The sequence below is a fragment of the Cottoperca gobio genome, chromosome 24 (genome assembly GCF_900634415.1).
Source record: "Cottoperca gobio chromosome 24, fCotGob3.1, whole genome shotgun sequence".
Taxonomy (NCBI): domain Eukaryota; kingdom Metazoa; phylum Chordata; class Actinopteri; order Perciformes; family Bovichtidae; genus Cottoperca; species Cottoperca gobio.
Window position 1 is genome coordinate 5,896,138 of NC_041378.1, and position 25,607 is coordinate 5,921,744.

The window sequence follows — 25,607 nt, forward strand, 5'->3', positions numbered from 1 at the left end:
CATCTGTGTTTGTGGCCTGCAGGGTGATATCTAGGTGACGTATTTCTGCTCAACACGTGGTGGGAACATGACACGGGGAGGAAAATGCGTCTCTTTGTAAGATATATCAAGTGCTCCTCTGTGACGACAACAGAGGTCAAAGGTGACTTGTGCTGCCATCTGTAGGCCGGAGGCCGCAGAAAAAAGCTCAACTCGATATGCAGCAGAAGAGTAAACAACTGGTATGTAAAGGAACAATACAATTGATTTGTGTAAACCCTTTTTGTACTTTTAAATAATTAAACAAAATATTCCCAAATGCTCAATTCATCAGTGTCAAATAAAGGATGTTGTCTAAATATAATGATTAACTAATGATGACAAGATGAAGTAATAATGATTTTAAACGTTTGTAAGTCCCAGTCAGGTTTCTGTGTGTGTGTCTGATGAGGCTCCACCATGGGAGCAGAGGCCTTAATGGGAAGGAGTGTGTGAGATGTCCCCTTGTTGTAACCAGAGTGTGTGTGTGTGTGTGTGTGTGTGTGTGTGTGTGTGTGTGTGTGTGTGTGTGTGTGTGTGTGTATGTGTGTGTGTGTGTGTGTGTGTGTGTGTGTGTGCGTGTGTGTGTTGTAGCAGACAGAGACTCATGTAGTACATTTGTGCCTAAAGTGCTACTTGTCCATGAGGTAACATAGTTAACACATTAATTCACATCATTTGCTAGTTGTGTGATTTACGGGTCGGCAGCCATCAGACTTCAAAGAGTTGAGCATGCCGGTTCTTTTGTTTGAACCTTTAATGCAAACTCACGACCCCCGTCGAAGGGAACATATCTTTATGAGTACTTGCGGGAAAGTGTGATTTTTTTTTTCCTTCTTAGATTATTATTTCAAGGAGTCCTGCAGAGAATAAAACTTCCCAGTATTACCCAGTACCCAGAATGTATTTTATTTTATGTAGCAGATATGTTGCGTAACTTGGAAAACATCTCGAGTCCCCGACACACCACTGGTCTAATGTTAGAATTGAGTTTTAACATATTTTAAACAGTCACTAGTATTAGTTAATTAATCAAAAATAATAACAGAAACATAACATATTATTTCAGATGACTCACATTTACTATCTGCTTCAACACCTCACAATAAGAGGCAGGTGCAGATTGTGATTGTATTTGCAGCCCTCTGTGAGGAAGATATGTTCAGCAAATGAAAAACAATGATGTACACACCTGATAGGAGGCCATGGCATCCCCAACGCCTTCCCAAAGACCAGGGACGGGGCCGAGCGTCGTCTCTGAGCCAAGTGTCTGAGGTGCTGTAAAAAGAAAAACGAGGTCTTGTAAACGATACATCTCTACATTTACCTGCGTTCTTATCTGTTTATAAGGCCTTTCTTTTATTTATGTTATTAATGTGATGTTCAAACACGTAACACTACTTACACCACCTACCATAGTGTTATTTTCACACTCAAAAGAGCTGTAGATAAAAAGCTGTTGGCTTTTGACACTTTTATTTCCACCCTTTTCTCACCAGTTGTCTCTACAGGGTACAAGTGTGAAACTTTTGTCTCCATATAGGACTGTGCATCAGTAAGAACAGTATGAACAGAGCCTATTGATAGCGTATCACGTACTTATACAAAACGCATCAGAGCGAATGTACGTTGTTGAACGCTGAGGCCGTTTTTTGAGCATGTTCAAAAACGTTTCACAGCCTCAGCGTTCAACAACGTACATTCGCTCTGATGCGTTTTGTATAAGTACGTGATACGCTATCAATAGGCTCTGTTCAGCATACGTTTCTGCCATACGGCACCGTGTGACAGGGCCTTTAGGTTTACGCACAAGAACGCTTCGGTTAGCTTTTGAGAAAGATCATGGGGATATTTGTAGCCATGGTTACAGTGATAAACACTAGTGCGACAGAGCGAGCGTCGTCAACGTTAAGAGAAATCAATGTCAGTTGTTTGTAGTCAACAGGCGTCCCCATTTAGTTTTATACTCAGTCAATAAAGGGGCTTCTTCAGCGCCCAGCACTACAGTGTTGTTCCTGTTTTACACAGCACGTTCACAGACCCTTCCTCGGCCGGCCTGCAGCCAAATCAACACTGGAATGAGTTGAGAAAGTTAATCTGTGAAATGACTTGAAGACAACTGTTCACTAACCTCCTCCATCAAAACCAAAGCACATCTCCAACCCTAACGCAAGGCTGCAAATAAAACGAGAAGCGAGAAAGCAGATTGCTTCAGAAAACACTGTTGAGAGGACGCCAACACGGAGAAAATGTTGAATCTGGCTGAAGCCGCCCACTCATGACAATAATATATGGAATCCCAGCAGCCTGAGATTTTGATTGCCTGAGCATATCTGCCATTGATAGTTCACGTCTCACCTCAGCAGTGCAGAAGTGATCGAAAGCTGATTACATGTTGCCTAGACAACAGCAAGGCCTCCACACAGAACAAAACAAGCCCTGTGACAAGATGTTAATAAAAAAAGGATTAACCTTGAGGAGTAAGAGCTCCGTTTCAAGCCACAGAAATGTCACTTTCTGTTTCTGAGCGTACGTGTGAGAGCACAAAACTCTGCTTTCTGGATTACAACACATCAGTGTATCTGAGTTTGTAAAAGCACAAATACATCTTCAAATACAAATTCTAATAGGAATAGGAATTTAGATTTTATTTTGAAAATATTAAAGCCAGATAAATAAATGAGAAATGGAATTTAAAGTTTCATAAGCAGTGAGACTGAGAGACTTCTGATCTCACAGAATGTCCTGGTCTCCGTACTCCACACCTCCATCACTGACACCATCATCTCACACTACGCACCCCCCCCGAACTCATGCTTCACTGTACTCCCATCCAGCCACAGATAAAAGACCTCTCATCCGTAAAAAAGCGCTCTTCAGTAAATGAGCTTTTCGCAATCCACCATCAAAGTTCCTCAACAAACTGTGGCAATAACGTTCAATGGACTAATGTTGCTGTTCCTTAATTGTGTGAACAGGCTGTGGAAAAAAAATTACAATTACATTTACATTTTGAGATACTGTCTCATAATTAAAATGACTACAGCCTGTACTGAGGCATAGTGGTGCTTTGAGCTAAGTGCTAACATCAGCATGCTAACATGCTCACAATGACAATGTTAACATGCTGGTCTTTAGCGGGTATAATGTTTACCACGTTCACTATTGTAGTGCATCCTGTGAGCATGCTAACATTTGCTAATTGGCAATAAACACAAAATATAGATGAGGCTGATGGGACTGTCATTAGTGTTGCAGGTAGCCTATTTTATCATAAAGAAAAGATTTTAATTGATGATGACGCGAGATGAAAAGTCAGAGGATCTGCAAAGTTATTACAATTTATAATGAGGGGGACATGAATGTTTGTGCCTTTACTTTTATCAATCCTAACCTTTGATTCATCTTTTAATCTTCCCAGCAGGAACAGTCTGTCAAGCGCATTAACTCTGTTTGGTTCAGTCGGGTGAAAGAAAACAAACACATTTTCCATCTTGTTGTGGCTGCACTAATTGCTGGTCAAACTGAGAAATTGGGTTAAGCCGAACTGAAGACAGAGAGAGAAACAAAAAGCAAAACAAAACAAACAAAAAGGGTTTGGAACCCCCCCGTGTACAGCATCAGTGTGTACTGCACTGCAAACCTCCAAACACGAAAGATTCAAGGGGCTTTTCAAAGTGAAAGACTTCTTCACCACGTACATAACTCAACAACACCATCCTCCATCTTTAAGGATAACGTGACCATATGTTAAAGGCAGAATTAGGAGGATTTGTTGGTAAACACAACCTGGCACCTGGTCGGTCGCTACGTTTTAAGAGGTTGACGCCAAGAAACGCCCCGAACACAGCAACAGAAGAAGATGCAGGCAGAGAGCAGGGTCTCTGCAGATTGAGGTGATGATTGAGAGGGATTATTATTTTTGGATCATTTTTTAGGCCTTTAAGAGGATTTGCAGCAGTTCAACTGTGTGTGGGTCATTTTTGTTTTTTAAACAAACAATCACAGGTGCAATTTTATGGCGAGCACAGACTCCAGTTACAAACCTGGAAATTGAACTTTGAAAAGCAGAATTTAAAGAGAAATAAATGACTAATTATTTGGCCTTGTATATACTGGCTGCATGTGTATGTTCATGATAAAGGCTTGTATCTGCACTCAGACATCACAGCCCCTTCTATGTTTACCATTTCTAGCTTAGGGTTGAACAAAGAACTTCTTTTCAACAGTTTCATTGCCATCTGCCAATTCAGACCTCCATAGACTTTTCAATATTTTGCACTAACTGAACGTCAATCTATCCCCAGCCCTGTTCCTTCCTACCTAATAACAGACAACGAAGTGAAGAGCATGATGTTTTTCATATTGTACAGGCTGGAGAAATGTTTGTTTTCTTTAACCTTGAGTCTGACTGACCTTTTCCCCCCGTCTTATGTAACACGACCTTCAAACCTCTCCCTCACACACACTGATGAACAGCAGTAAGTTGATTTTAAGTATCAGATTCATGAGCCTCGATCAATTAAAGAATCCCTCTCAGTCTTCTTCACCTTGGACTTTGGATGGCCGATCAATACTCACAGGATGTAGAGAGGCTCCAGCATCATCATAGCTTCCTCTCCTCATTGCTGCAACTCCATAATCTGGAGAGTCCATTGTGGTTTCTCTGAGAGGGTCCTCAACCGCCTGCTGTCCTTGTGCTGTTAGTATGTCTACAAGTAGAGGAGACGCAGTTTGAGGGCTCTGCTACGACACAGGGAGCTGCTGCAGAGTGACGCCTCCTGTCCTTTAGAACAGCTTCTCCTGACGTGCTAATGAGGGTTATAACAATGGAGGCCGGCTGGCACACAACATAGGAGACGGGGTGTTTTTGTGCCTGAACTGGACCCACATTGCCACTCTGATCCAAGCCCTCCAAAACTGTACCCATCCCTCCCTCCCTCCACAGCAACCTGTCCTGTTCCGCTCCAGTGGGGCTGCTTCCTCCCATAATGAGATCGCCGTGTGCCCCATCAGGGCCGGCCGCCTCGTCCCCCATTTCCAGGCTAACGAGGGTGAGATGTCGTGACTGCCAGAGCCCCCCGAAAAACAAGGTCTCACAAATTCATATTCTTTTTACTTTTTATGTCATAGCAGAGTATTTTTACATACTTAAAAACGTCAGTGTGTTATTTAATAATTAAACTGTTTCTATAGCAGAAATAAACTCATTGGTTAAGAGGAGTATCATCGGACAGAGTCAGTGGCACTCTGCAATCACAGCCTGCTCACAGACACCCCTCCTGATTCTCACAATATGAAAACATTCAGAACACAGAACAGAAATAACTTGATTTATAGGATATAAAGTACCAACACAACAGTGTACAAACGCTCCATCGCAACTGAAAAACTAGGTGATAATGAGTTAATATCAGAGATTCAGTTAACTGTCAGAAATCGATTGAAATTGTTGCCATCAGGGGGCTTCAATCAGATAATAACCAGCATGTGTTCTGAGAAATAAAATGGATTATCACTTCGAATCCAAAGTGACATTCTACCTTCAGTACATGAGAGCTTTCCATTACAATCATGTAATAATTTAATATTTAATTCCATATTCACATGCATGTACATAGTAACAGTAACAGAAGTGCAGAAGAGGCATATTTATTGATCCATGTGGGGAAATCAGGTGATGTAATTCAGCAAATACAAAGTAGCTTGAGAAAAGATAACTGCAATAAAACAGGAAGTGGAGAAAAAGATGTGGAGTTATATAAACAACTGTTAGATGTTTATATGTGGCAGATGGCATCGAGAGGCAGAAAGAATGAGACTGGTTGGGAAATAATATTAATTAGGTAAATAAACTGCATGGATTTACATTGCTAATAGTCTAATTCAGTGGTCCCAACCTGAGGATCGGGACCCCACAGGGGTTTAGGGGACCTTCATGTACAATGAGACAATTGATGTACAATCGAGTCAATTTCAAAAACAACAACAAGGATATACGATCAGAGAAGATACAATACCATTATAAAAAATTGTGTAAAGCCATTAAAGATGTTCGATTAAGGAAAATCATTTGATGAATACATTTGTATATTTAAGATGTAACGTAAAATACAGTTATTTAAAACAATTACAAGTAGAAGGTTGCGAGATTTAAGACAAATGTCCAAAAGGTGTAGCCTCAGAGAATAGATTTTAAGGAGATGTTGTAAGACGAGAGTGACGAAGCAATTCTGAAAAGGAAATGTGTTTCCAGTAAGCTTCATAGAGAACAAGATACCAGCGAGTGTCAGAGAAGATCACCCAACCCAACAACCCAACAACAACCAACAACCAACAACCCAACAACCCAACAACCCAACAACTCCAACAACCCAACAACCCAACCAACAACCCAACCAACCCAACAACCCAACAACCCAACAACCCAACAACTCAACCCAACAACCCAACAACTCAACCCAACAACCCAACAACCCAACAACTCAACCCAACAACCCAACAACCCAACAACCCAACAACCCAACAACCCAACAACTCAACCCAACAACCCAACAACCCAACAACTCAACCCAACAACCCAACAACTCAACAACCCAACAACCCAACAACCCAACAACCCAACAACCCAACAACCCAACAACCCAACAACCCAACAACCCAACAACCCAACAACCCAACAACTCAACCCAACAACCCAACAACCCAACAACCCAACAACCCAACAACCCAACAACCCAACAACTCAACCCAACAACCCAACAACCCAACAACCCAACAACCCAACAACCCAACAACCCAACAACCCAACAACCCAACAACCCAACAACCCAACAACTCAACCCAACAACCCAACAACCCAACAACCCAACAACTCAACCCAACAACCCAACAACCCAACAACAACACTCAACCCAACAACCCAACAACTCAACAACCCAACAACCCAACAACCCAACAACCCAACAACCACAACCCAACAACCCAACAACCCAACAACTCAACCCAACAACCCAACAACCCAACAACCCAACAACTCAACCCAACAACCCAACAACCCAACAACCCAACAACTCAACCCAACAACCCAACAACCCAACAACCCAACAACTCAACCCAACAACCCAACAACTCAACCCAACAACCCAACAACCCAACAACCCAACAACCCAACAACCCAACAACCCAACAACCCAAACAACTCAACCCAACAACCCATCAACCCAACAACCCAACAACCCAACAACTCAACCCAACAACCCAACAACCCCAACAACCCAACAACTCAACCCAACAACCCAACAACCCAACAACCCAACAACCCAACAACTCAACCCAACAACCCAACAACACAACCCCAACACCAACAAGGCCCAACACCATTCAACCCAACAACCCAACACCCAACAACTCAACCCAACAACCCAAACAACCCAACAAACCCAACAACCCAACAACTCAACCCAACAACCCAACAACCCAACAACCCAACAACCCAACAACCCAACAACCCAACTCTATCATGTAAAAGACAATGTAAAGTAAACATCACCTGTAATACATCTCAGGGCAGAGTGATAGACTGAGTCCACAAGTTTAAAGGTTGCCTATAAATCACATCACCGTAGTACAACACTAATATTAAAACAACCCTTTTTATTTCGGTAAACATATCCAAACTTTTGCCAGAGTCGACACACAAGATTATCAATGTGAAATTTGAATATATATTCAAAAAGTTCAAAGTGAATTGATTTTTAAAGGAGGTGTTATATTTTTCTCCAGGAGTCAAGTGCACTACTTCAGACAGGGCTTGTTACGTCCTTGCTTCATCTAAGTTTCTTTCTTAAAGGATGCTAATGGATCAAATGTATTCATTAGCAGAACACAAAGGTAACCTGCCATTTATCTTAATTGCAACTATAATTATAAATGGCCTGCCGAGTTGTTAATGCTCCAATTCTCAACTTTATTCCACACAGAGGCTGCTTCCGGCTCTTAGTCCTCACATACACACTCAAGTAGTGGACACAAACTTAGAAGGATAGACTTACACTAACTAATACCCTAACCTTAAAGCTGCATTAATAACTATATTTTGTATTAACAATGATTACATCACTCTGCAGTTCCTCTCAGAGAGTTTCAGCATCTGTCGGTGTTTCATTGTTCTTAATACACTTGTTATATATATATATATATATATATATATATATATATATACAGTATATTAAAGTTAATGTTTGTGTCAGACAGACAGGTAACTACTGCTGTGGGAAATTCTCCATTCTACCTGACCTGCAGCTATTTGGACAAAACGTGCAATCTCCAGTGATAACTTGTCAGCGGGGGACATTAGGACAAACAAAAAGCACTTCTGCCCTTTTGTTTGTTAGTGTTTCGAGTTGGCCCCTCGTCCTGGAGGACTCCATTTAGTGTTGTTTAGAAAAGTTAATGATTTCCATCCAGTTGTCAAAAGCTCAGCGTGGAGCCCGTTCTCAGTAAGTCGCTTGTTTTCATGACTGCTTTGATCTTGGCTGTCTGGTGGCAGCAGCGGGAGACTTTTATTCCGTTATTGTCACTACTGTATTTACATGATTTCACATCTTTTGTTCATAGTTCCATTCTGTTGAGGTGAGGTGTTTTGATTGGCACTGAAAAGTAATTAAGATTATTCCTCTTTGTAAAGCTTTCTCATGCTTTTTCCTTTTTCAAAGTCGAATGTTTAAACACTCACTTACTCACTTACTGATGTTCTTTGCTTTTTACAGTATTTCTAAACGTGGTTGCGTGTGCATCACCACAGTATTATTCCTGATGAAACCCATGAGACAAGTTCACAAAGGAAACGCAATTAAGTCTTGTTGTATTGCTTATTTGGACAATGGCGAAAACACTCATCAATGCAGCCTATTGTGAGGAGGTTACATAATATGTAGCACATACACAACGCCGGGGTAAACATCTCACTGCTCATGTTTACAGACCTCTCGCAGTGACAGTCTAACATCGGATCTATAACCAGGACTTTTATGTTGCGCTTAATGTCCTGAAATTGAAATGTCTTTGTCTTTTGTCACGATTCTTCATTAAGTCTGTTTGTGTGCGTGTGTGTGACTTCCTTAATCATGGATGATTTCATGGATATTAACTCTGGGAAATACTCAGGTCTGCACACACGTTAGAAGTCACTGGTAACTTGATCAGCTCTTCTACAATTAGCTGCTGCTTCAGTTAGTCACTTTTCATTTGCTTTATTTAAACTTGCAATAATTGATGGGTCACTTTGGGGCTCATGAACGTAAGAAAGCAGACTATTAGCTTAAATAAATTGTTTTTTTTATTTGGCTGTAGGCCTATCTATTTCTAATACAGTTTAAAATAATATACAGTCTTGTTAGATGTTAGAGTGAGTTTGATATATAGATCCCACTGTTCTGATTGCAATAATCAGATTGTATGCATAATGCAGTGTGTTCTTTATAGCCTACTATGACAGTTTTCCTAAAATTGCCTTTACACAACCCTACTGAATATACTTTGGGTCGAATACATGATTTACTTTACTTTGACTTCTCGTTTGGCCTCAACTACTGAGGGAAATATCTGTCTCTTTAGCTGCTAAATGCTCCACTATGCTTTCCACTTCAAGTCTATGTTCTTGTGTTTTACGTGCATTGTAGACACAGGTGCAGCTACAATACATTGCAGTTACTGCTAATGTGCTGCTAACGCTACATCTCCATGTGTAGACACAGTGGGAGTCTAATAGTAAAAATGCGGGCAACACGCTCTTAAAGAAACTATAGATCTCTGTAGAGATGTGTGGGTTCATCACTATGACACATTACCTTTATTCCATTAAAAATATACATTAGCAGCATCAAAAATACTAAATAATCAAGGAGGACAGTTCAAAAGCTTTTTCCTCCACTCATATAAACTCTGTTAATGCCGCCACTAAGGACTATAAGGAGCTCATTCAACATTATGAGTGCGAGACAAATTAATTAGTCTCTCATGAACATTCATGAAGCTGTTAAATCACTCACTGAGCATTAAGAACTGAGGATTCTGCTCTATTAGGGGATTTCATTTCTTATCATTCATGCAGCCGTTTAATCACCAGAAAATGAGACTCAAAAGAAATGTGAAAATATGTCAGCATTATGAAACATTTATAATCTGAAAAGAGGGATGTAAACAATTTTAACATTTTATTATACACTTAATATCAAACTACAGGGTCATTGTCTTTCTCAATTTTCCATCTTTTGTGAGGATTTTCAATTTCTGTGAATTATATAAACACATTATTTTGTACAATTTCAATGCCGCTAAAGACATCCGAGTGTAAAAATAGATCAAGATCAAATTTCCAGCTCAACTTTCTGACAATATCTGAAAGCTAAAAGCAGACAGACACATATTTTAAGACATTGTCTAGACAATGTGTGTCAGAGCATCAGTGAGAAGATTCCCAGCTGGTAAAATTATGTAGAAGTAACAAAGTGGAAAGTTCAGATTCTCTCACACACACACACACACACACACACACACACACACACACACACACACACGAGGTTAGTAGTTGAGGCAGAGTGATCAAACACTGTGGATCTGCTGTATGAAGAAAAGGCAACTGCTGGCTCAGTAATGAGAACATTAAAAAATAAAAAATAAATAAAATGATGAATGACAGTATTTAGATCTCAGAAATCATACTTACTGTACCCTTTGCTAATTTTCATCAATTCACAATAATTAACTGAAACATTTAATGACGGTATAAATATTTAAAAAGCGTCATACAGAATGCAAAAACCTGATGAAAATATTGCAAATATTTCTCTGGGCAGAAATGTTATCTCTCCAGCAGCTCTGTGAGGCCGTACTTAATGCTTTAACACTCATGACATATGGGATGGATGGTAGACATTCCCGTGTTTACAACTTGCAAATAATCACGTTTTCAAGACGGTTGTATGATTACAAAGTTGGTCGTGTGAGGATTAACATAACATTGACAATTTAACACTTATTTGGGAGGAACTGCATTGAACGACCGTCTCTGGGTCCTTCTCGTTTCTCAACCTCCGTACAAACAGTGAAACAGAGTTCATATGGAGTCGGGCAGCGAATCTTTGTTCATTTTTTTGTCGAAGGTTTTGGGGGTGTTCTTCGACATGGAGCCCCAGCAGGTGTACACCGACTTGCCAAGGACACGGGTGTTGTCGTATTTTTCCTTGCTGCGAGTTCTGTCCCGAGTCAAACCAAAGTTCTTCTTCTGGACGCAGACTCTTTCCTGAAGCTCAATGTGGATGGGAACTTGGTGGACCGTGGTGATGTGGACGTCCACTCGATTTCCTCCAAGCTTGGGCCAGACAGAGAGGAGCAGGCAGCGGAGCTCTCGCCGGAAAGTCTTGTTGAAGTAGAAGTAGATGAACGGGTTGTACACGTGGGAGCTTTTGGCGAAGAGTGCGGGGAACACAAAGCCCACGGGAGCCATGTACAGGTTCTCCTGGTGGAAAATGAAGAGGAAGGACACGATGGCGTATGGCGCCCAGGCAATCACGAAACCCAGGCTGACGCAGAAAAACATCTGGAAGAGGAAGTAACAGATTAGAGAACATTACTACACTGGAAATACATCAGCGCTGCAAAAAATAGACTTAATGAATCATAATGGTGCACACGAGTAACAGAGGGGTGTCCAGTAAAGCTGGTTTCCTCGGAGACTGTAGAAAAACAATTTAAATTGTTGTGTAGTCAAGCAGCCTAAAATAATCAATGTTTGTAAATCTCATACAGTCATGAGAATAATGATTGTCCTGAGTCACCACAGCCTAAAGTTAATACTCAGTCTCTTATTAACCTCAACCTCTTTTGCTCCAAGTACATCTAAAGCCCCATTTTAAATATTCCTCTAATCGTTTTTCTTTCCAAGTGAAGTTCTGGATAAAACCTTTGTTCGCTCACTATGGAGAGCCGTTTCTCCGTGTATCGCAGGTTGTTGCGGATGCCTCTCGCAGACAGTGAGTAGGAGAAGCGGGACACCTTGAGGAGGATCAGACACTGGGACACCACGATGAGGAGGACAGGAACCATGGTGAAGCAGGCGAAGGAGCAGATGACGTAGAAAGCATCCTTGGCGGAGGTATGATAACCCCTCCAGGCGATGGTGCAGGACAGCCCGTAAGGCTCCGGGACGTACTCACCCCAGCCGAACAGGGGGAAGCTGGACCAAACAGCCGCCACGAGCCAGGTGGCACAGCACGCTATCCGGATGTTAGTTCCCTCCAACCACACATCTGTGAAGAAAGCCATCCAACAGTTACATATTGTATACAATCAATGTCTCAGCTGCATTAGTGCTTAAAGGAATAGTTCAACATTTTTGGCAAATTCACCTTTTCACTTTCTTGCTGAGAGTTAGATGAAATGATTGGGTAGCATTCTCAATGATGCCCATGTCTATAAAAGGCAAAATAATCTTCTTGAAGCACAAAATAAATATAGTTTAACAATCATAAACGTTCATAATGCTTAAAAACAATAATCATAACATATTATAAAGCATTTTAAAATGACTTATAAGGTCAAGTATCTTAATACTTCATAATTGTATATTATAATGCATTATAAACATACTTACAGTGTGTATAGACTACATACCAAAGTAGTTTTTGTACAGATTTAACATATAATATAACGTGTTATTAGTGAGCTTCTGCGGTGCTGGGAAGCAGGCTAGTTGTTTGCTCATATAACTGGCTGCTGCTTGTAGCTTCAAACTGTACAGACATGAGATGGTTTCGATCCTTCATCCATTTCTCGGTAAGAAAGAGAATACGCTCATTTTTCTCTAAATGTCAAACTATTTCGTCAAAAAGGAAAAGTTCTCAAGTTCTTAGGAAATGAAGAAACGTCAGGTCTGTCAACATCTGGCTCATTTAATGCAGAAAAACATCCTTAATGTGGCCATTTATGCATCGTCACACAGCAATTAAAGCTTTTATGTGACATGCGTGCCTCATCTTATCACCTTCTTGACTTGTTTTTTAAAATTGCTACTGAATCATAAAGCAACGATGCTCTCCGATGTCCTTTCTGACATGTTGACAGGAGGTAAAAAAGAGCCAGTTAAGTCAGTAAAAGGTTTACGCGACGCTCTCTGTCTTACTTCACATACGCAGTACAGAAAATGCACAGATTTGTATCTGTCCTGTCATTTGCCAACATCCCTTCAAGCACCGTCAATGTTAACCTTCACCGTAAACCAAGCTGTTGCAGGTCTTCATGTAGCGGGTGATGCTGATGGCGGTGATGGTGAACATGCCGCACAGGCCGAAGATGTAGCAGCCAAGGCCGTAGTAAACGCACGTGATGTATTCTCCCAGCCAGACGTGGTGGAAGGAGGATATGATGGAGAACGGGTAGAAGCAGACGCAGCACAGGAAGTCGACCACAGCCAGGTTGACGCACAGCAGCTCCGAGCCCACCATCTTCGTCCTCCTGCGGTAACAAATCACCAGAACCAGTCCATTGCCCAGAACAGAGAGCAGAACTAGACAGAAAACAAGGAGAAGACATTTTCAAACATACAGTGCATTCCACATTTTATTATGTTGCAGGCTAATTCCAAAATGGATTAAATAAATAAAAATGTTCTCAACGTTCAAATCTTTTAGAATTTTTTGCAAATGTATTAAAAATAAAACACTAAAATATCACACGTACATAAGTATTCACACCCTTTACTCAATACTTTGTTGAAGCACCTTTGAAGTCTTCTTGAGTATGATGCTACAAGCTTGGAACACCTATTTTGGGGCAGATTGTCTCAATAGGGATGGGGACCGCCGATGGGCGGCCATTTTCAGGTCTCTCCAGAGATGTTCAGTTAAGTTCAAGTCCGGGCTCTGGCTGGGCTGCTCAAGCCACTCCTGCGTTGTTCTGGCCGTGTGCTTAGGATCGTTGTCCTGTTGGAAGGTGGAACGTCGGCCCAGTCAGGATCTCCATGTACTTTGCTCCATTCAGCTTTCCGTCGACCCTGACTAGTCTACCAGTCCCTGCCACTGAACACAGCATGGTGCTGCCACCACCGTGCTTGGGATGGTATTGCACAGGTGATGAGCAGTGCATGGTTTCCTCCAGACGTGACATTTAGAATTGAGGCCAAACAGTTCAATCTTAGTTTCATCAGACCAGAGAATCTTGTTTCTCACAGTCTGAGAGTCCTCCAAGCAGCTTTCATGTGTTTTGCACTGAGCAATGGCTTCCGTCTGGCCACTCTGTCATACAGCCCAGATCTATGGAGTGATGGTTGTCCTTCTGGAAGGTTCTCCCATCTCCACAGAGGATCGCTGGAGCTCGGTCAGAGAGACCATCGGGTTCTTGGTCACCTCTCTTACCGAGACCCTTCTCCCTGATTGCTCAGTTTGGAAGGGAAGCCAGTTCTAGGAAGAGTCTTAGTTGTTCCAAACTTCTTCCATGTCAGAATGATGGAGGCCACTGTGTTCTTGTGAACCTTTAATGCAGCAGAAATGGTTTTGTAGCCTTCCCCAGCTCTGTGCCTCGACACAATCCTGTCTCCGAGCTCCACAGGCTTCCTTTGACCTTCTGGTTTGGTTTTTGCACAAAAATACATTGTGAACTGTGAAAGGTGTGTGTCTTTACAAATCATGTCCAATCAATTTAATGTACCACAGGTGGACTCCAAACAAGGTGTAGGAACATCTCAACGATGAGCAATAGAGATTGGATGCTCCTCAGCTTCATTTCAAGTGTCACTGCAAAGGGTCTGAATACTTTAAAACCTTTTTCACTTTGTCATTATGCGGTGTTGTGTAAAAAATAATTTAATCCATTTTGGAATTAGGCTGTAACATAACAAAATGTGGAAAAGGTGAAGGGGTGTGAATACTTTCGGATGCACTGTAAATGCTGCATTAATTGACACATCACACAATCATTGTTCTGATGTATTCTACTTGTACTTAAATAAATAAATAAAACTAGCTATGCATGTTGTCATGCACATTACGTTTCAAGTGCAGATTCAAAATGTCAAAGATTTGTCTAAAAATTAATTATTTAGAGGATTATGCAGCCTCAATTGGAAGTAGGTGCTCTCTGCTTTCCAGTTTAACGTGTATAATCTTTTTATTTGTAAAGATTTGTTACATTGAAAGATGCAATATCTACAATACATACATATTTCCATTTGTGCAGGAGAAAATAGATTCAAAAGAAACGAAAAGGAAAACACATGCACAGATACACGCAATAGTACTTTTAGAAAAAAAGGTTTATTATAAACATAATACATCAACTTTAATATGCAAACAAATAAAATAGTGATGATAACCAGTGTCCCATTTTAAATCTCTCCTCAAAATACACTTGTATAAAGCTTAAAGTTTCTTGATTCTGCAGCTTTTACATTTTTTTTTAAACTTATTTATTCTTTTGTCTGTTTGCCTTTTACTGTTTTTACATTCATATTTGTAAATACCCCTTCAATACTTGCTTTGCTACCTGATACTTTACGTCTTTTCACTGTTTTGATGCGTTTATGTACATATTGTATTTAAGTATTTTTTTGAAAAACAATATATAAATAAAGTTATACTTGTTATTGATATATAACATATTGGGCTGTTAATAATAAACCTTACCTATAATGAAATATGTAATAAATAAACAAAATGCACATTAAATAAAAAGACTTTTCTGAAATTAAGTGCTCTTTTCCATTAAAAGAATAATCTGTATTTCAGCATCATTTCCAATAAAATTGCCAAAAGAGACAAAGAGCCCAATAAACAATTGACTGATCACATTTTATATAGATATCGCAACAACATCATTATTGTTCATGCAGCTCCAATTTCTGTATTGTTCATTAGAAGAATACAACTTTTAAATGAGTAGTATTTAGTTTTAGAGTTTGCAAGAAGAATATATCTTTCTGTCACAGAGTTTAATGCGCGAGGTGATCAGATAAACGCACGTACCGACGGAGAGGATGGCCAGTCCCACACACATGTCAGCAGCGGGGCTGAGTCTGGAGGTGAAGGCAGAGCAGGTCCGGTTCTCTTCATAGCAGCTCAGAGTCATTGGTTGGAGCCGGTTCTGGAGTCTCTTATCTCCGGGGAAACTCGGACTCACAGATCGAGATGTGCGCGCGGAGGCTGACTTTTATGCAAGCGGGTGTGTCACCATGGTAACTTACAGCGCGAGCTAACTAGCTTCGTGATCTAGAAAGGGTTAACTCAACTCTCTTGGGGGGGGGGGAGAGGAGGGGGGATTCCCATTTCAGACTTATAAATACATTTTCTAATTATTAATATGAATCTGGAAAGTAACTAAAGTTATCAAATAAATATGGAGGAGTAAAAAACTACAATATTTACCTCCGAGATGAGAAGTACAGTACTTGAGTAAATATTCCCAACCACAATTTAAATACAATCAAATTAAATAAAACAAACTTAAACAGCATCTCATGTACACATTACATACGGAGCCCAGGGAGGGACAAGTGTATTGTTCCCTCGAGTTAGAAATCATTACTTAGAGAGAAAATCTAACATATCATATTTTATCATCTTATCATCATAATCATAACTTCACTCAATGCTGATGACAAGAATGTCTCCCTCTGTTGACCTCCATTATGTACTACAATTCAACACTAGTGTGAGAGAAAGGAACAATAAAGACACTGGTTGTTATGCTTTGAGTAGAAAGATAAAGTAGACTTTATTTGATGGTGAAACCTAAATAAGATCCGCGATTACAAAACAGGTTCCCCACGCAGTTTTTTTTGTAACGTCACAGAGGTTGGAATGCTGTACTGACAGAAAGGCATCAGAAAAGACTGGACCTAAAAATGTGAACTCAGAAGAAGTAAGAGAGCAGACACTCGGGGTTCAGAGGGAACACCATTCAATTTAAAAAAAAGAAAAAAGTCACAAGTTGTTCCTATGATCTACGGCAGTCAAGATTAAAGTTCATGAACACATTCATAAACTCCCGACGTCAGAAACTAAAAGCAAATGTGAGGTTATAAAGTCTGGAGATGCAGGGAGTGAACAGGCATTGATGGTAAAGATTACTTGGATTTTCTGGTGTTCATTTTCTTGATATCACTACTTCATAATGAGTCTTGTTTGGATATAAAAACTCACAACATCAGCCTCTTGTGCATTGTGAAATGCCAGATAAGTGGTAAGACAAGTGTAAGTCTTTTTCAGATTTGACAGATAACCATTTATGTTCCTAAGACTGCACTTTCCTAGACCACGGAAACAATATACTGTACAGAAAATCTTAAATTGAGTGGCATTTCCCTTTAAGTAGCCTCCAAACTAACATATACACATATACGCACTCAACAAATATACACTCAAGCGCATCCTGCATCCCATCATAATCCATCTGCAAAATGAAACATTCGAAAATATTTGCCTCGTCAATACTCTGGAAAAATATAGTACTGTAGGTTTCATATGTTTTTATTTCTTAATCTTTTAAAAGGAACAGTTAGTTTTTTTTTTGGGAAATGCTCTTATTCGCTTTCTTGCCGAGTTAGATGAGAAGATAGAACCCTCTCTCGTATCTGCACGGTAACTATGAAGCTACAGCCAGTTAGCTTAGCTTAGCATAAAGACTGGAAACGGGGGGGGGGGGGGGAAATCAGCTAGCCTGGCTCGGTCCAAAACTATCAAAAATCCACCTACTATCTCTTCTAAAGCTCACTAATGAACATCTTTTATTTAGTTTCTTTACTCAATACCAACACCTAAGTGTAAAAACAACAATTCAGGAATAGTCCGTTACGCATCGTCCCCTAGAAACGGCAAATTGTCGTTAATACACGTAGTTTGGGCTGCGTTGATTAAGGTACTGGTTAGACAATGAAAGGCTCCAGGAAGTCCAGTTGGAGCAACAACATTAAACATGTTTGTAATACTCAAGACAGGATTTTACAACTCTGGAAGGTAAAATAAAAACTATTTTATCTTTGGTCACGACGATTGCGAGGTAATCTACCAGGAATGTGTGCTTGCATGTTTGTGAACGCAGCGCCTTGCAGGACGACTCGTTTTTTTTCAGGGCTCAAGTAGGTCTGAAGCGGGCTTTAGAAGGAGCCAGGCTAGCAGTTTCCCTCCGTTTCCAGTCTTTATGCTAAGCTAAGCTAAGCCAGCTGCAGGCTTTAGCTTCATATTTATCGTACAAACATGAGTGGTATCAAACTTCTCATCTAACTCTTGGTAAGAAAGCCCGATAAGCCTTGTTCCTAAAATGTGGAAACTTTCCGACTGGCTGAAAAACATTTCATTCTTTAAAAGTCCTGTTTCAATACTTTAGTGTAATCTTATAAATGCAGTTGTTGTGTCACATCTATTAGCTTCACGTTTTCACCCAGCTAAAAAAATATTTACCAACACCTGAAGCACAAAACTAAATCTCACAAATGTGACAGCTACCCTAATTGTGAACAAGTTTTAACTTCATAGAGTCACTTACAGAGATATCAATCCATATCTGAGATTCTTCTTCTTCTTCTTTAGGATTTACCTTTTGGCCATGCACCTCCCCTTCTCTATCTCTAACGTGAGATAACTGTCCCGTAGCTTCTGCTCCTGATAACCGCCTCTCTCTATACATCAACGGACACTAAATATTTAATTATGAATCTGGTCCCATCTGCCCCCAAATACTCCCAAAGTCCGCAGTTCCCTTCTTCCTTAAGGTTTGCACCCAAGTGTTGGCAGCAACAAGGAAAAGCACATTAAAAAATAGACATCTTTAAATAGCTATTCAGCTTGTCTAAGTGCAGCACAATCGGAAACATTAAATTCAAGTCATTATTATTTTCTCCCCTCCCATGTATCATACAACGAATATAACAAAAAGAAAAATCATTTTCAGTTAAGAAACTAAATGTGAAAGGATAAATCTTTGATCAGACAAATAAACAAGATACTGCAGCCACACTGTAACATCCAAAAATAGTCTTAAGTTGAAATATATATTTTTTTCTGCCAAGGAAATGCTGGCGTTCTAAGTCACTCTAAGTAGATTTAATATACTGTTGAGGTGTAATTTGTGTTTTTTTCCGTCTCCGTTAATCCTCTCCTGACAGTCCTGAACACGATGTCAAACCGTTAGGGAATAAAAAACTGACATCCGGTGTCATTTGGCACTTGGGCTGCTCTCACTGGCTGCGACACTGTCGTCAGGATCTTTGTTTTCTGTGGTGACGGCGGCCTCGGCGCTCTTGTCCCGGTTGTCATTATTATTACTATTGTTGTTGTTGTTGTTGTTGTTGTTGTTGTTATTCTGGACACCCGGGAGCCCGTGGCTGTTGTTCTGGACGAGAGTGCTGTCGCTGAGCCTCAACTCATCCAGCTTCTTCCACAGCTCGTCCCTCTCCTGCTCCTTCTTCTTCTCTCTGGGAACATAGGAAACAATTCATTAATTATGTTTGTCATATTTCCAATACAATCATTTAGCCCTAGTCTTCTTCAAACATGGAAACATCCCAGTAACTGCGGACTAGAGGGCTTTATGGCTATGTTCACACGGCAAGCCTCTCAAGATTCCAGTGTGAACTCTTCACGGCCCTGAGCTGACCCGCATGTGCAAAAGACCAATCACAAAAGACGTGCCACGCTGCCGTACAGACGTAAACATGGAGGAAGTGCCCGAAAATCACAATTAAAAGGTCGGCTGCTTTGTTATTTGTGCTGTTCACACTTCAAATAATAATTAATGAGCACAAAAAACACAGATGTGGGACTACGAGTCCAAAATGTCAGACCAGATCAGAAACTAACCAACCCGTGGAATGATGTTCACGTTTGAGATATATCTGGATTGGAATCTATGATTAACAACAGCACAGTGCTCGTCGGAGAAAGTTAACAGGTGAATGATCCTGAAATGATTTAACCGCCTGATGGAAAACCAGAATGCCTTTGGATCCTGATGGTTTTGTGGCATCAGGGACAATTTACTGACATTATAGTCAAACATGATGTCATTTACAGTCCCTGTAAATCTGTTACTCACCGTTGCCGGTCTGCTTTATAAGAGGAAGTCAGCTCATCAAACAACGTGCAGTTCATCTCCATCAGTGTCTTCAGCACGTTGTAGACCAGCGCTACGATTGTCCTGCAACACAGCAGAGAAACTCGGCATGAAACATAACAGTGGACATCAAACTGCTGGGAAAATATGTTACTTTAACACCACCGACAACATCACAAACACAATTCCTTTCTTCCTGTATTAATACGGCCACATTCCATTTATTAAACCAAAACTCAACAAGGTCCTCAAACATCGTGTCAAAGAGTTCTTTGGGAATTTGTATTTATATATTAGATTACAACGGAGCAATGTTACAATAGATCTTTACTTATTGGATGCACATTTCATTTTGTTCCTGTATATGTAAATGTGCGTTTCCTAATAAAACCCTTTTGAATTAAATGAATATATTACGATGTCCGAGCACATGGTGGCGTCTACAGCTGCACGTGTACACATGTGGTTGAATCATTAAAGTGGACCTTGGAGCTCAGATTTTCTCCGTAGCAGGACACGTTTCCTTTATAAAGAACAGGATGTAACCATGGTAATCTTATTTAGCACGCGTTACTGCACATGAATGATTAGTTAGTCCGACAGCTCGGCTGAAAGAGCACTTACGGGTTCCAGTGCTCTTTGGAGATTCTGTACAGGCTGCCGAACATGATGGGAAGGACCTTATCGATGTTCTCCTCGATGAGGCTGAGAATGTACTCGTTATTCCAGAAGTACAGCGCTCGCTCCGCTACCTGTGAAGACAAAGACAAATGTCGAAAGACTAAAGTCTGAGGCTTCGCACAGCAACATTTAAGCACTTTCAAGATACCTAATCCAAAAATGTTCAGACTCTCGAGGCCTTTCTCCTTGGGACATTCGGTATTCAGCTACACTCACAGCAATCAATGTATATTGTCCCTTTGTTTATTTTACCTGCTGTTCATATTAACTTTGATTGTATGTTTTGATCACGAGTATTTAATGCTTAGCTAGCATCCGCAAGACAAAACAACAAATATGGCCGAATTAAATACAATTAAAATAATTCAACACCAGATTATGTTGAGCATTTTTCAAGGTCTTGTATCAAGTTATAAATTCCAGTATAGTGACAACACTACAAGACAAAAGGTCGTAGAACGATTCAAAGCCTTTAAAACAGACTGCGTTTCTGTTTGAGTCATAAACGTACCTGAAAGTGTGGATTGGCCACACATTTAGAGATCTGTTTGAATAACGGCTCCTGGATTTTCTTGAATTGCGTCGGCTCAATGACATCCAGAATCTCCTCAATTTCACCCAGGAACATCACCTAATGAGAGACGAGGAGCAGAACATGAAGCAACATTGAAATCTGGTTGAACTCTGCGATACAAGTGGACTTATAGACGTGCAGAATACCTCTTTCTGGCTGCAGGTTTTAGGCCAAAACTTCAGCAGCCCGCGGATCACCTGCACAAATTAGATAGAACATTTTGTGAGAATCTCTCCCGTAATGTAAAAATAAAACAACCTTCCACAGTTTGAGTGGGTGGATGCTGGCACCCATTACACATCTCTCTGCAGTGAAGACTAATTTAGTGCTCGAGGCTTTGTGCTTTGAGTGGGAGCAATGGATAAAAATAAAAGTACCGGCTCAGTGAGTGTAGGATCTTTCTCCAGGAACTGGACCACACAGTAGGCCAGCTGAGGGACACAAAAGAAAAAGAGTGAAAGCACACACATCCTGCATCAGAATAATACTGCATAGATCGTCATCTGAAAAGATATTTCTTGTTAAATATGAATTTAGAGTGAAAACCGATGATCGGTGTAATTATTCATTTATTCCCACTGTGCTGACCTTGAGAAATTTAGTATACTCAGAAACAGCAATAGTATTGAACCAGTGCATTTTCACTTCCAAGCCACCAGGAGGTGCTCTAGCACAGAGATTACATCATGACGGTGCTTAATCCTGCAGAAACAACCCTGAACAACAGCTGTATAAATCGATAGACTACTATTAAAAGTGGAATTAAAGACAGTCTCGACCTACCTGTGCATGGAAAAGGGCCAGTGCTTTAGCTGTATGTAACGGGATGAGCACCTTCATAAGGAACTGCTTGTGCTCTGCCTTCAGAGGCAACGCAAACCCATTGATGATGCTATGAACAGAAAAACAGAAGGACAATGTTAGCTACATTACTGTGCAGAAAGACACGCAGTCGCAGCTTAACATATTTCTAAGATTACAGTTTTTCAAATCCGTCTTTTCTTTGAGTGATTCAAAGTTTTAAAAAGATTCAGTGTTGCCAAAACATATAAAAATAAAGGGAAGTAGCCAAGTCTTGTTCAAAAGCATCCAATATTAGACAACCTAATGTGTTAAACATCTGTTGCTAATTTTATTTTATTAGTTTGGAGCTTAGTTATAGTCTCTTATGCGTGTCTGTGTTTTGATTGAATCTCTTTGTAAAGCACTTTAACATGTTAGTTGTTTTTAACTTGACTTAACTCCTGAATGTGTTACGAAACACAGTTGCAGCCAGAAGATATTCAGGGTGATATCAAACATTGTTACTCACCTTCCCAGGATTTCTAGCAGCTCAGCAACACCGTTGAAGTGCTCAGTTTCATAGATGAACCTGCAACACAAGTTATGAAACGCATGAACCCAACAGAGCACGCTGATCAGAACAATTGATTCCGGCTGCTCCCTTCAAATACCGTCACTCTGATTTAGGAGCTGGGTTTCATAAATTAAAATTTCACTGGGGTCGCATGATTCTTAAACAAGCAGACTGAAAAGTCTGATAATAAAAAGACTTTATATGAAGTTTTATATACTCAGACAGAAAACATCTGCCAATTCTTTAATGAATAATACGTCTCATTTAAACATCTGACTTGGAAAAAAATATGCATGAGCTGGAGACTTTAAATAAACTGCTCTTATGCAACATAACGATCCAAACATCGTTCATCTCCTCTGTTTGGTAACCCATTTCCGTCTCGCTGTGCAGCCATGGTATGTGCAGACAGAGCCTGACAACTGTGGCACTATATTTATTCTCAGTGGCAGATGGTGCACCCGTTTTGCCACCTTGCCTGTTGGAAACGACATCAAGTGCCCCCTGTTTCAATCATGTAAAGCCCACTGTCATGCAGCAACAGGAGCCGTAAAGAATCAAGCCACAGCTGTTGACAATATTTGAAGCCTCCATCTGAAAATGGTTCTTCTTCCTCCGTTTTAGGGGGCGTGGGATGAATTTAGTTTGCGCTTACGCAACGTAATGACATGTAAATAATAGAGTTGGGTTGATTTTGTCGGTTCCGTCTGAAGTACAAGCTTAAACCAGACATTTGTTATTATGACACGCTCTGGCAAATCAAAAAGCAGCCTACATCGGCAGCCTGTGCCGACGGCGTCGCAGCGCTAAATCCAACTTCCATTGAATCAGTACTAAGAAATCCGCATTAACATAACATTATGTTTGTTTATTATCGGACTAACAGAGCCACTGTTGTCCGACCGGTCGTATGCAACTTTCTGCGTTAAAACAGTCGCTACACTCATTCATGTGCTGCCTCAGTCTCAATGTGTTCTACTCAGGAGAGGCTGCTGAGTGAAGTGCGACACCTAGTGGTAAAATGTGGTAGTTTATAGGGTTTCAATTTGTTTTACACCAGCCCTACCCTAGGTGAGAAAATTGTGGGGTGGGGGAAAGAAAAGCAAGACCTCGTCAACATGACTGCGTGATAGGACATCAAACATGTAGCTCCTCCTTCTCACCTCAAGAAAATGTTGTTGATCTGCTTCCTGATGAAGGCCCGCAACCCCAGGAACTTCCCATAAATCCGATGCAGGATGGTCTTCAGGAAGTCCCTCTCCCTCGGGTCCTCGCTGTCGAACAGCTCCAGCAGCTGGAAGTACAAACACACACACACACACACACACACTTCCTTAGTTTTCTGTCCGGACTCATTCGAAAGAGGTTTTCAGTGAACTGACACTAATCATTTAAACACGTATACATACATGTTGGTGGTAAAGACGGGTCGTGACTGAATAACTCAACTTTTCAGAATATGTAAAAAAAAAAAAAAAAAAAAAAAGGTTTTCTGTTTTTTTTCTGGCTTTATGACGTGCGGAATAATTACTGCGAGGTGAACGTTTGATGTGAATGATCAATCACCTGCTGAGCTGGAAACAGATTCTGACTCTTCTCGTCTCGTTAGGGTGTGTGGCCTTTGCTACGTGATGTATTGTGCCATTTCCCCTCCGGCTTAATAAGCATTTGCTGTGAAACACTGCGGGTTAGCCCGATAATGATACTAAAACACTGCTTGATGTTTTAATTACTTATTGTGAAATTAGTTTCCGCCACCTCTAGGCGATCAGCGAAGAGGACTGGAACACAAGAACAAGCGAACTCGGGAGGCCTTCTCTACCAAGCTTGCTGTCGGGCAGTAATTTGTGCAAATAAGTGTAAATAATCACATCTTACCAGCTACCAGCATCTTATATAACAAACATACAGCATGTACAGTTGCTCTGGATTGTAAATACGTTTGAAATCTCTGGCGTTGAAGAGCTATTTCCAGTAACATGAGTCAGTAGTACAATACTGTCGAGGGCAGCCAAGCCAACCGCGAGAACTTTATAAAGGAATGTTTGGGCTCAAACCGGCTTCACTCATCTTCCACTAGCATCAGCACCTCTGCACCCGACGGGCTATTTTCAAACCTGCAACTATCCAGGAAAGGTTTTCATCATGCACATGTTCTTCTTCTGCACATTTATGCAGCTACACATCTTCAATATATATCGGTATCAGCGTATACGGCAGCCGATAAATGACGAGAATAAAAAAGCAGTGTCACCTGTTTGTCCAGAGTGTAACAGCAGTGTTTGTTTTTATATTATTGTAAATTAAATATCTAATTATTCTGAAACATCGTAATGGGCTCTGGGAACTCGTGATGGATCTATTTTCTGCCTTTAGCAGCTCGACACGTACCGCCACTGTAAAGTAAGGTTTTCAAAGTGTTGATAAAAACGTGCATCCTTACGGACCTGACGGAAGAGATGACTTTGAACTGAAGTTGATCAATAAGGACGAAATGGAATACAGATATTGGACCCGACTTTATTGTGAATGCAGACATGCTGTGTGTGCCCGAGGTAACGTCAATATTCAATCACAACAAGGCACACTGGGATTTGAGTTTTCTCCTCAGGAGCCTGAATCAGAACATGTCCCAGAATAACCCAGTGGGTCCAGAAAAACAAATCATTACTCTGCTACGTGTCGTGTCCATCTGCAGTTAGACACAAGGCACAATCATAGAGGCCATTTGATTACAGAGGGTCCGTAGAAATATTCAGGAAGAGAACAAGAAATCAAAGAGTACATCAAGGAGAGGACAATTCTCCACGATGGTTGAAAAGACATCATACTGACTCTGTTCATGTCATAGTTATGGTAGAAAGATTATCCACG

At 40.7% G+C, this 25,607-nt stretch overlaps 3 protein-coding genes and 1 long non-coding RNA gene across 8 annotated transcripts in view; 1 reads left to right on the forward strand and 3 right to left on the reverse strand.

The window, feature by feature from the left end:
* Nucleotides 1-4,674, reverse strand: part of tagapb (T cell activation RhoGTPase activating protein b) — a 20,429-nt gene extending 15,755 nt beyond the window's left edge. The window contains exons 1-2 of the mRNA XM_029425935.1: nucleotides 4,600-4,674; nucleotides 1,211-1,296 (exon numbers count right to left, since the gene is read on the reverse strand). Coding sequence (XP_029281795.1) covers nucleotides 1,211-1,296; nucleotides 4,600-4,674 — 161 coding nt within the window. The remainder of the gene's footprint in view (nucleotides 1-1,210; nucleotides 1,297-4,599) is intronic.
* On the forward strand, nucleotides 166-6,389 carry LOC115003990 (uncharacterized). The gene is made up of 3 exons (XR_003831721.1): nucleotides 166-221; nucleotides 4,967-5,111; nucleotides 6,275-6,389. It is a non-coding gene; the product is annotated as an uncharacterized LOC115003990 (long non-coding RNA).
* A 3,708-nt stretch (nucleotides 6,390-10,097) lies between these two features.
* On the reverse strand, nucleotides 10,098-16,294 carry opn8c (opsin 8, group member c). 3 transcript variants are annotated; one of them, XM_029426037.1, is made up of 4 exons: nucleotides 16,038-16,294; nucleotides 13,292-13,585; nucleotides 11,998-12,329; nucleotides 10,098-11,620 (listed from the first exon to the last, which is right to left on the reverse strand). In XM_029426037.1, exons 1-4 carry the CDS (start codon nucleotides 16,138-16,140, stop codon nucleotides 11,138-11,140), a joined length of 1,212 nt encoding a protein of 403 aa, XP_029281897.1. In that variant the 5' UTR covers nucleotides 16,141-16,294; the 3' UTR covers nucleotides 10,098-11,137. The 3 variants fall into 3 exon arrangements, with proteins under 3 accessions (XP_029281897.1, XP_029281898.1, XP_029281899.1); XM_029426038.1 differs by lacking the exon at nucleotides 16,038-16,294 and adding an exon at nucleotides 13,800-14,650 and having other exon boundaries at nucleotides 10,100-11,620; XM_029426039.1 differs by lacking the exon at nucleotides 16,038-16,294 and adding an exon at nucleotides 13,759-14,650 and having other exon boundaries at nucleotides 10,100-11,620.
* A 466-nt stretch (nucleotides 16,295-16,760) lies between these two features.
* ppp2r5a (protein phosphatase 2, regulatory subunit B', alpha isoform) overlaps nucleotides 16,761-25,607 on the reverse strand; it is a 33,370-nt gene continuing 24,523 nt past the window's right edge. For 2 of the 3 annotated variants that reach the window (XM_029462876.1, XM_029462875.1), the window contains 9 exons: nucleotides 23,897-24,027; nucleotides 22,689-22,748; nucleotides 22,160-22,268; nucleotides 21,754-21,807; nucleotides 21,523-21,573; nucleotides 21,314-21,433; nucleotides 20,746-20,873; nucleotides 20,104-20,205; nucleotides 16,761-19,483 (listed from right to left, as the gene is read on the reverse strand). In XM_029462876.1, the coding sequence (XP_029318736.1) occupies nucleotides 19,225-19,483; nucleotides 20,104-20,205; nucleotides 20,746-20,873; nucleotides 21,314-21,433; nucleotides 21,523-21,573; nucleotides 21,754-21,807; nucleotides 22,160-22,268; nucleotides 22,689-22,748; nucleotides 23,897-24,027 (1,014 nt within the window). In that variant the 3' untranslated portion in view covers nucleotides 16,761-19,224. The remainder of the gene's footprint in view (nucleotides 19,484-20,103; nucleotides 20,206-20,745; nucleotides 20,874-21,313; nucleotides 21,434-21,522; nucleotides 21,574-21,753; nucleotides 21,808-22,159; nucleotides 22,269-22,688; nucleotides 22,749-23,896; nucleotides 24,028-25,607) is intronic. The other variant, XM_029462877.1, reaches the window with a different exon arrangement.

Excerpts from the sequence above, each read along its gene's own strand:
- opn8c (XM_029426037.1), bottom strand. The coding sequence starts at position 16,140 with ATGACTCTGAGCTGCTATGAAGAGAACCGGACCTGCTCTGCCTTCACC. Across the intron at positions 13,586-16,037 it reads ACTGGCCATCCTCTCCGTCG|TTCTGCTCTCTGTTCTGGGC; the intron begins GTACGTGCGTTT and ends TTTTCTGTCTAG. Across the intron at positions 11,621-11,997 it reads CGGAGAAACGGCTCTCCATA|ATGTTTTTCTGCGTCAGCCT; the intron begins GTGAGCGAACAA and ends TTCCTCTTCCAG.